The sequence below is a fragment of the Rhinopithecus bieti genome, unplaced genomic scaffold (genome assembly GCF_001698545.2).
Source record: "Rhinopithecus bieti isolate Rb0 unplaced genomic scaffold, ASM169854v2 scaffold_23276, whole genome shotgun sequence".
Lineage (NCBI taxonomy): Eukaryota > Metazoa > Chordata > Mammalia > Primates > Cercopithecidae > Rhinopithecus > Rhinopithecus bieti.
In genome coordinates, this window is record NW_016810868.1 from 1,156,072 (window position 1) to 1,166,101 (window position 10,030).

General features: G+C 62.3%; 2 protein-coding genes across 3 annotated transcripts in view; both read left to right on the top strand.

Annotated features, from left to right (window-relative positions):
• The window catches only part of LOC108542836 (translation initiation factor IF-2-like), a 1,600-nt gene extending 1,519 nt beyond the window's left edge, over positions 1-81 (top strand). Inside the window, exon 4 of the mRNA XM_017892994.1 lies at positions 28-81. Within this exon, the coding sequence (XP_017748483.1) occupies positions 28-81 (54 nt within the window). The remainder of the gene's footprint in view (positions 1-27) is intronic.
• On the top strand, positions 1-6,261 carry NPDC1 (neural proliferation, differentiation and control 1). Of its 2 annotated transcripts, XM_017893191.1 has the most exons (9): positions 1-196; positions 2,963-3,109; positions 4,548-4,673; positions 4,751-4,921; positions 4,997-5,063; positions 5,136-5,220; positions 5,298-5,377; positions 5,654-5,750; positions 5,857-6,261. In XM_017893191.1, exons 1-9 carry the CDS (start codon positions 85-87, stop codon positions 5,947-5,949), a joined length of 978 nt encoding a protein of 325 aa, XP_017748680.1. In that variant the 5' UTR covers positions 1-84; the 3' UTR covers positions 5,950-6,261. The 2 variants fall into 2 exon arrangements, with proteins under 2 accessions (XP_017748680.1, XP_017748681.1); XM_017893192.1 differs by lacking the exon at positions 4,751-4,921.
• Positions 6,262-10,030: the final 3,769 nt, after the last annotated feature.

Sequence of the window (10,030 nt, forward strand, 5' to 3'; positions counted from 1 at the left end):
CCGCTGCTCCCGACGCGGAGCCCGGAGCCCGCGCCGAGCCCCCGGCCTCGCGGTGCCATGCTGCCCCGGCGGCGGCGTTGAAGGATGGCGACGCCGCTGCCTCCGCCCTCCCCGCGGCACCTGCGGCTGCTGCGGCTGCTGCTCTCCGGCCTCGTCCTCGGCGCGGCCCTGCGTGGAGCCGCCGCCGGCCACCCGGGTGAGCGAGCGCGCTGGGCGCAGGCCGCGGGGCTCCCCGGGGCCGGGATCGCCGGGCGGGAACCGGGTTGCCGGGCGCAGCCACCCTCGTCCTTCCCAGGCCCGCAGGCCCTGCAGGCCTAGTCCGCTAGCGGTGGCGGCCCCGCCTCGCCTAGGATGGAATAAACAGGCCCGGCTGGAGGGCGCAGCGCGGAGCCTCCGAAAGGCCGCGCCGGATGGGGCTTCTGCCGGTTCCCGGAGGCGAACCTGAGGTTCATGGCTTCTTCCGCAGGGAACCCGTCTGGCTCAGGCCTCCGTGCCGCGGCCATCTGGCTTTGGGCGGGCCCGCTGGGAGTCTGCCTGCGTCTCTGTGTGTCTCCGTGTTCGGGGCTCCTGCGGGTGCGGGCTGGCCCTGAGTGCCCGCCGGCTTCGCTGCCCGTGCGCGTCCCGGGGTCGGGGCCTAGTGCTGCTCTGCCTGTCCTCACTCCTTGGGTGGCGCTGGGCACCGGCTTTGTGCGCCATGGTGGGCGCTCAAGTTCCAGGGACACTTGATGGCGCCGGCTCGGGGTCCTGTTCTAGCTTCAATGTGGGGAGGCTGTTGTAGCCTCAGAGCCTCCTCCTGCACCCCCTGCCCTCGAGGGCACTGGCATTCTCTTTGGGACTGAGGGCTGCAGGTGGACTCTGGAGGAGGGTGATAAGGCCAGGGTCCTGGGACACCCTTCCAGCTGCACAGATGGGTCCTGAGGCTCCAGAGAGCAGAGCTCCCTGCAGGAACCCAGGATGCAAAGCTGACCTTTTTCTGGGGGGACTGAACTGGGAGACTGGACTGCATTCGTGCAATCCTCCTGGCAGCCCTGCAGAAGAGGTACTGTGAGCCCATTTTACAGGCAAGGAAACTGAGGCATGGAGAAGTTAAGTGGGTTGTGGCACAGCTGAGGCGCTGACCTGGGCAGCCTGTGTGGTCTCAAGAGACCAGAGTGAGGCCGGCTTCCTCCTGGGCACAGTGCCCCTGGATGGGAGGTGGGCATGAACAGGACAGGCTTCCGAGAGTCAGAGTGTGGTCAGCCAGGAAAGGCGGAGGCCACCTATTCAGGAAACGGGGCTGCAGCTGCTGTGCTAAGCCCGGGTGGGTGGCGGGTGCCAGTCCTCAGTTCACCGGCCTCTGCGGCTTCATGTCTGCCTCACCAGGAGACCTAGCAGGGCCCTCCCTAGGCAACCCCCCCACTCCCAGTGCCCAGTGCTTGGAAGGGAGGGCCCTCAGGCAGCCCAGACGTTGAGTGGTGGGGGGTGCCAGCCACTCTCCAACTGCTCTTGTTCCTGAGACCTCTCAGGAGGAGGAAGTGGGGGATGGAGGCTCCTGGGCTGGGGAATAAGGGTCTGGGAGGGGCCTGGAACCCAGACCCTACAGCCGGCTTTGTACCTCAGGCCCCTGCCTTTGGCTTGGTGGACTGTGGGTTATCAGCACAGGGGTAGGGACTGCCTCACTCGCCAGGTGCCAAGCTGGCGGGTGGGCCCAGGTGGACCTGCTGGCACAGGTTTAATGTTTAACATGCCCAAGTCCCGGCCCACTGATACTGAGGCTGCTGCCCCAGGTCATGGAGGGTGGGCAGTGCCTGGCATTGGCTCCTGTGCCCACCTGCCACTGCAGCTGCTGAGGCTGCTGGAACTGCCTCGAAGGGAAGCCGACACCCTGAGGGCCCTGAGTGTCAGGTTACCAAGGAAACCAAGCCAGCCAGCCAAGGTCTGGAGAAGGACAGATGCCCCGTGTGGCCCCAGTGGCCCTGCCCGCAGTGTGCAGTGTGGGGCTGGGCAGAGAGGAAGAGTCCTGGGTAGCCCGAGGTCCCACCGCAGACTTCCCAAGCAGGGTTGATGGCCCTGCTGGGGTTCCCCTGGCTCCACTGGCTCGTCGTGACTGGGGACATTCCTTAGCTTTGAGGCACTCAGCTTCTGCAGCCCAGAGGGGAAACTGAAGCAGAGGGCTATTGCCCTCTCGCCCCGTTCTCCAGCACCAGGATAAGACTGATTAGCCACATGTGTCAGCTGGTACCGTGGCCTGGGCCCCTCATCAGCGAGATGAAAGTGTGGTTAGGAACTAGTGTCTGGCCCGCCGTCCCCAGCACTGCCAACCTTGGCCTCCTGAGGCCCTTGGGTGCCACCTGGCCCCTGACTGCAGCCCCTGGTGATGTGGCTTTGGGAGTGACCTGTTTGGGTTCTGTGTCTGAGGTCAGTGAGGCCAGCAGACTCCATTTTAGGTCTCCTTGGTGCCTGGGGTACAAGCCAGAGGCTGGAGGAGCAGCGTCCCTTCTTCCAGACTGCACACTTGTTCAGTGCCGGATTCAGGGCAGAGCGGCACGCGAAGGAGAAGCCTCTGGCAGCATGGTTTGCTGCTCTCCAGAGACAGACCTAGGCCCCTCCCTCTGGGACTCCCAATCTGGATGGGGTTCCTGGCTCGCTGTGGGGCATATTGAGGCTGGAGACTGGGCTTGTGGGGCTGCATGGCCCTGCCCAAGAGAACTCAGCACTGCCTGGACAGTGAGGCTCAGCTTCTGAGTTGAGGGCTCTATCAGGCCTGGAAGTGGACCTGGGGAGGGGGAGGGGCAGGGTAGTTCTGAGAAGTCCTAGGACTGTTTGCTTCCTGGTTCTGAGCCCCTGCGGCAGGGAGGAAGGGCCTGTCCAGAACAATGGCCAGAACCAGGCCTGGCCAGCTCTGGGGGTGTCAGCGCTGCCATGTGCAGGGGCCGAGCCCTGCGGGGCCGTGAGCCGGCCCTGCCTTCTGCTTCCTTCCCAGATGCAGCCGCCTGTCCCGGGAGCCTGGACTGTGCCCTGAAGAGGCGGGCAAGGTGTCCCCCTGGTGCACATGCCTGTGGGCCCTGCCTTCAACCCTTCCAGGAGGACCAGCAAGGGCTCTGTGTGCCCAGGATGCGCCGGCCTCCGGGTACGAGGGCAAAGGGGGAAGTCGATGGGGGGATGTCCCTGCGTGAACCTCTCCCTGTAAGAAGCGGCCGGCCTGGCACAGTGGCTCATGCCTGTAATCCTAGCACTGTGAGAGGCCCAGGCAGGTGGATTTCTTGAGGTCAGGAGTTCAAAACCAGCTTGGCCAACAAGGTGAAACCCTGTCTCTACCAAAAAAACAAAATAGCCGGGCGTGGTGGCACATGCCTGTAGTCCCAGCTACTCGGGAGGCTGAGGCAGGAGAATCGCTTTAACCTGGGAGGCAGAGGTTGCAGTGAGTCGAGATTGCACCACTGTACTCCAGCCTGGGCGACAGAGTGAGACTGTGTCTCAAAAAAAAAAAAAGAAAAAAAAGAAGCCTGCAGCCTTGATGCCCAGACTTGTGCCAGGTGGTCCCAGTGCCCCTGGACCTTGTGGGGTGTTGGGTCCAAGGCCTGGGAGATCCTCCTTCACTCTCCACGAAGCTTCCCACCCTTTCCAAATGGAGCTGGACCCAGGCCTGGGGCACTCAGGCCCTCCTAGGGGAAGAGCTGTACAATAGGAGATGCTGGAGTGGCCACGGGAGAGGAGGGGTCCATTCTCCCTGGGCCTGGGTTCTGCAGGGTCTGCCCAGAAGCCCTCCAGGCCCCCACTTCCCCGTCCGCAGGCAGCTTGCTCTTTTCCACCGCTCACTGTCCTGTCCACCCGTTGGCACATGTTTACGTGTGCTGGCACGGCTGGGTGCTGGGTGTGCCCCACCTGCTAGCCTGAGCTTCATCTGTCAGGATGGCCAGTCACTGAGTGACTTCAGGTGGTGAGGGCTTTGCTCAGAGGTGCTGGGGGTGGGAGCAGCGGCGGCTTCCCAGAGGGGGTATTGAGAGGGGCACCGAGAAGTGGCTGTAAGGGTCTGTGTGGGCTCATCGCCTGCCTACCGGGGAGCGTCTGCCTGGACTGTGCAGCCCACAGTGGGCACCACTGGGGCCCTGCCACCAGCCCCACCCCTGACGGCTGCCCCTGTTCTCCTGATGACCTGGGGAGGGGTCCCGGATGCTTGACTTCCTTGGGCTTTCCCGCACTCCTTGGGGAGTCACTGCCCCTCTGCCTGAGAACGTGCTTGGAGGTGGGGAAGCAGAAGGAGCTATGCTGGCCGCCCCTTTATGGACATGCGTTGGGGCGAGAGATCCCACTCCTTCCTCCCCTTGCCCGGTCTTTGGACATTTCCCTAGCACCTCCTCCCCTTGCCCTGCCCCACTTTCCGGGAAGCACTGCCCCTCACAGGAAGCGCCCCCACTGTCACCATGGCAATCCGGGAGGGAGAGGGCCCCCAGGCGTGTTCCCAGTCCTCAGGCGCCTGGGAGGAACCTGCCAGGAACAGGGAGGCCGGGCCTGGGGCTACCTCCTGGACGGGGTCCCTCCACCTGATGGCCCCTCACCCTCCCCAGGTGGGGGCCGGCCCCAGCCCAGACTGGAAGATGAGATTGACTTCCTGGCCCAGGAGCTTGCCCTGAAGGAGTCTGGACACTCAACTCCGCCCCTGCCCAAGGCCCGACAGCGGCTCCCAGAGCCTGGTGAGACCCCCGCTTCCCCTGCCCCATGGCCCTGTCACCAGCCCAGTGCTCTCGCTCTAACCTGTCCTCTCTCGCAGCCACCCTGGGCTTCTCAGCACGGGGACAGGGACTGGAGCTGGGCTTCCCCTCCACTCCAGGAACCCCCATGCCCACGCCCCACACCTCCCTGGGCTCCCCTGTGTCATCCGAGCCGGTGCACATGTCGCCCCTGGAGCCCCGGGGAGGGCACGGCGACAGCCTCGCCCTTGGTAGGTCTTCGTCAGGGGTGGGCAGGGGCGGCAGGGCCCCCCACAGAGGCTGCCCTCACACGCCCCCTTCCGCAGTGCTGATCCTGGCATTCTGTGTGGCTGGTGTGGCTGCCCTCTCCGTAGCCTCTCTCTGCTGGTGCAGGTGAGCCAGCGGCCGCGGGCAGGGCAGGGAGGGCACCACACGCTCAGAGGTCTCAGGCCCCACTCCCCACAGGCTGCAGCGTGAGATCCGCCTGACCCAGAAGACTGACTACGCCGCTGCGAAGGCCCCTGGCTCACCTGCAGCGCCCCGGATCTCGGTGTGTGGCCCTCTTCGGCCCTGAGGCTCCCGTCTAACTCTGACCACCACCTGACCCTCACCCGCTCCTTCCCACAGCCTGGGGACCAGCGCCTGGCACACAGCGCGGAGATGTACCACTACCAGCACCAGCGGCAGCAGATGCTGTGCCTGGAGCGGTGAGTGGCTGCCCCGGCCCCGCCACCCCCTCCCACCCACCTCCCATCCCCACCTCCACCTCCCCTGGTCAACTTTACCCTGGGCCCTGCCACCCTCACCTGCACCCTCACCTTCACCTCCCCTGCCGCCCTGCACCCTCACCTCCCCGGCCAACTTCACCCTGGGCTCTGCTCCCCTGCCACCCCAGGGCTGAGGTGGGCTGAGTGCCCACTTCCAGACTGGGCCACTGGCACCTCGGGGGTGTGGGGAGGACCCAGTGATCCCCCCCCACCCAGGCATAAAGAGCCCCCCAAGGAGCTGGACACGGCCTCCTCGGATGAGGAGAACGAGGACGGAGACTTCACGGTGTACGAGTGCCCGGGCCTGGCCCCAGTGAGTGCCTCAGGGTGCAGGGAGGGGCATACCATCTCCTGGGGTTTCCTCCCAGCAAGCATGCCCCCAGTCCACCCACTGCCCAGCCTGACACCCACGTTCGCAGACCGGGGAAATGGAGGTGCGCAACCCTCTATTCGACCACGCCGCACTGTCCGCACCCCTGCCGGCCCCCAGCTCACCGCCCGCGCTGCCATGACCTGGAGGCAGACAGACGCCCACCTGTTCCCTGACCTCGAGATCCCCGGGGAGGGGCAGGGCCCGGAGCTTCCCACTAAAAACATGTTTTGATGCTGTGTGCTTGTGACTGGGCCTTGGGCTTCAGGCCCTGGGATCCCTTGCCAGGGAGACCCCCAAACATTTGTGCCAGGAGACCTCCTGGTCCCCTGCACCTCTCCTGTTCAGTTTGGACCCCCAAACTGGAGGGGCAGGGAGAACCGTGGAGCGCAGGAATGGGTGGGGAATTCTAGAGACAAAAGCCAATTAAAGTCCATTTCAGACCTGCGGCTTCTGCCTGTGTTGCCGGCTTGGGTTAATCTTCCGCCATCCCCATCCACCATTTGGGGCCCTGGTAGATGGACCTCTGAGTGGGGGGGCCTGGGGTCTGCTCTTGGACCCCCAGAGGGTGGAGGCCTTTCCGTCCCCTCATGAGGAGGACCTTCCTGTCCCGTGGAGCTGGAGGAGAGGCCACGGGATCATCCCCACCCTCCTCAGCCAGACCTCACCCCTGCGGACCCTTCTACTCAGGTGGGAGAGGGGAAGGGTGCGGCATAGGGCTGGGCCAGCCCAGAGTTGGTTCTGCGGTCCGAAAGACCCCATCCTGTGTGATAAAGAGGACTGGAGCAGGGGACAGTCCACACACACCTGGATGTGGGTGCCCATCACCTCCAGGCAGAAGGAAAATGATGCAGACATTGAATCTGGGTTTCTCATGGGGACTGCGGACGTCAGGCCCTGCAGCACGCGGAGACGGGATGGCAGGCAGGGGTACCTGTGTGGCACCAGCTATGCACAGCCAGGTGGACTCATGGGGCCGGGTGAGGGGTGTGATGGGAGGGGCCTGGACACCTGGAGCTGGGACTTGGCCCCTCCTAAATTTGGAGCAAGAAGGCCCCAAGGGAGGGAGGGGGACCATGTGGTCAAAAGTGCCCAGATCAGGCCAGTACCAGGTCAGCGTGCAGGGCCTGAAACTCTGTGTCCCACTGACGCTGGGGATGTAGGAGGACTGGGTTCAGAAGCGCCTCAGTGGTTATTAGGAGTCTGGAGGTCCAGGCGCCTAGACAGCCCTGGTGTGTTCTTATTATTAATCAGGGTTCTCTTATTTATTTATTTATGAGACGGAGTTTCGCTCTTATTGCCCAAGCTGGAATGCAATGGCGCGATCTTGGCTCACCGCAACCTCTGCCTCCCAGGTTCAAGGGATTCTCCTGCCTCAGCCTCCCGAGTAGCTGGGATTATAGGCATGCGCCAGCACACCCAACTTATTTTGTATTTTTAGTAGAGTTTTCTCCATGTTGGCCAGGCTGGTCTCGAATTCTCGACCTCACGTGATTTGCCCACCTTGGCCTTCCAAAATGCTGGGATTACAGGCGTGAGCCACCGCACCCGGCCAGTCAGGGTCCTCTTAGAGAAACAGAACTAATAGGAGATATATATATGGAGGGGGCCCAGGCACGGTGGCTCACGCCTGTAATCCCAGCACTTTGGGAGGCTGAGGTGGGCAGATTGCCTGAGCTCAGGAGTTTGAGACCAGCCTGGGCAACACAGTAAAACCCCATCTCTACTAAAATACAAAAAATTAGCCAGGCGTGGCAGCGGGCACCTGTAGTCCCAACTGTCTGGAGGCTGAGGCAGGAGAATTGCTTGAACCCAAGAGGCGGAGGTTGCAGTGAGCCGAGATTGCACCACCGCACTCCAGCCTGGAGACAGCGAGACTCTGTGTTAAAAAAACAAAGAAGAAGAAAAAAGAAATATATATATATATAAAGGGGAGTTTATTAAGTATTAACTTACATGATCACAAGGTCCCACAATAGGCCGTCTGCAAGCTGCAGAGCAAGGAGAGCCAGTCCAAGTCTCAAAGCTGAACTTGGAGTCCGATGTTTGAGGGCAGGAAGTGTCCAGCACGGGAGAAAGATGCATGCTGGGAGGTAAGGCCCATCGTCTCCTTTTCACGTTTCTCTGCTTTATATTCACTGGCAGCCGATTGGGTTTTGTCCACCAGATGAAGGGTGGGTCTGCCCTCTGCAGCCACTGACTCAAATGTTAATCTCTTTTGGCAACACCCTCACAGACACAGCCAGGATCAATACTTTGTATCCTTCAATCCAATCAAGTTGACAGTATTAACCATCACACCTGGCATGGCGAAGATAAGACCCACTGGGCACAGTCCCTGGAGAACGGGTGGGCCAGGCAGACTGGGGGAAAACTGCTCACCTCTGCTGGGGAGACTGGCTTGACCTAAGCAACATGTTTTGGGGGCCAGAGCCCACCCAGACCAGGAAGCCCCCTTGACCCTCACCTCTCACTCCTTGCCTGTGACTTTGGGCTGGCCCTCAGCTGGAAGCCTCCGTGGCCCTCTAGGCACTGCTGTGATGGGGCAGGGTGTGATGGGAGCCTGTGTGTGGGCCCTGGTGTGATGGGTGCATGCATGGGGCAGGGTGGACGCTGAGCCCACGTGGCACACCCATGCCCACACCCATGCCCACCATCCTTCACTCTAAGCCATTAGCCACAGGTAAAGCAGGTGGGTGCAGAGAGGCCCGGGCGTCACTCAAGGGTACAGGGCAGCGTCTGGCCCAGGCCAGTGTGTCAGTGGCTAGGAGGCTCCCCTGGAGCTCCACAGTCAGTCCCTCAGGTCACAACACCTGTCCTGCTGGCCTGACCCAGGGACCCCAAAGCAGCCTCCTAGTGTGTTCCATCTTCTTGGGGTCCCCAACCTGTCCCCAGGGTCCCTGCTGCCCATTTTCTGAGGGATTGGCAAGGAGGGTCTTCCTCCCAGAGCAGCTGCATGAGAAGGGAGCCGGTGGGCCTGAGCTGGGGAAGGGTTGGCAGGGGGCTGGGGTCCTCCGGTTGCGGCACAGGCCCCCATGCAGCCCAGCACCCTGGGATTTGTGGATTTTTTTTTTTTTTTTTTTTGAGACAGACTCTCACTCTGTCACCCAGGCTGCAGTGCAGTGATATGATCTTGGCTATCTGCAATCTCCATCTCCCAGGTTCAAGCGATTCTCCTGCCTCAGCCTCCTGAGTAGCTGGGATTACAGGTGCCCACCACCACACCCAGCTAATTGTTGTATTTTTAGTGGAGACGGGGTTTCAGTATGTTGGCCAGGCTGGTCTCGATCTGCTGACCTCAGGTGATCCACCTGCCTTGGCCTCCCAAAGTGGGATTACAGGCATTAGCCACCACGCCAGCTTTTTGGCTTTTGTTGGCCCCTGGCCAATTCAGACAGAAGGCCTTCAACTTTGTCCAAGCTCCTGCCCCCAGCCATCAGGAGCCCCCTTGCTCCCATAGGCCCCAGGCTGTGGGTGAGCTGCCCTGGGACTCCCAGGAACTCTGGAGACCCCAATCCTGGGCTTGGGACCGGGCTCAGCCTTGCCTGGGGTCCCATTACTTCCTTTCCCCTTTACCTTCTGCTGTTGCTATCCCTGTCCCAGGGCCCTGGTGGCAGCAAGAGGCAGACTTCACCTTGGTTTCTGGCTTGACCCTGAGCCCTGAGCCTGCCTAAGCCTGTTGACCCTGGCCTGGCAGCCCAGCCCCCTCTCTAGTTCCCACTTGAGGAAGCCCAGCGAGACACTGATGTGCGTCTTCCAGCCTCAGCTACCTCCCCACTTGGTGCCCTGCCCACACCTGGTGACCTCCTGAGCACAGATGCCCAAGGGTGACATGCAGACCCTGGCAGAGACCCTGGGGTGGCACTCATCTGTGCGGAGATGCCCCCAACCCAGCAAGATGCTGGGGCAGGACCATGCTTGGCCCAGAATGTGGGGCATGTGATCCCCGATCCAACACCCTAGGAAGCGAGGACCTCCCCAGCTTCTGGCCCTAGGAGGTGATCTTGTTCCCCAGCCTGGGTGGCTGGGTGGGCCGGCCCCAGGTTCACAGTTCCTGGCTGCAGCCCACCCCTACAGCCACGCAACACAGAGGAGCAGGTCAGGGCAAAACTTGGGGTGCAGAGTGGGTCCCTGGAGGACCACAGCCCCACCCAGCAGCTCCACCTGGAGGAGAACAAGGACACAGACATGATCCACCCCCCTACCCCCCCCCACCCCCCCCA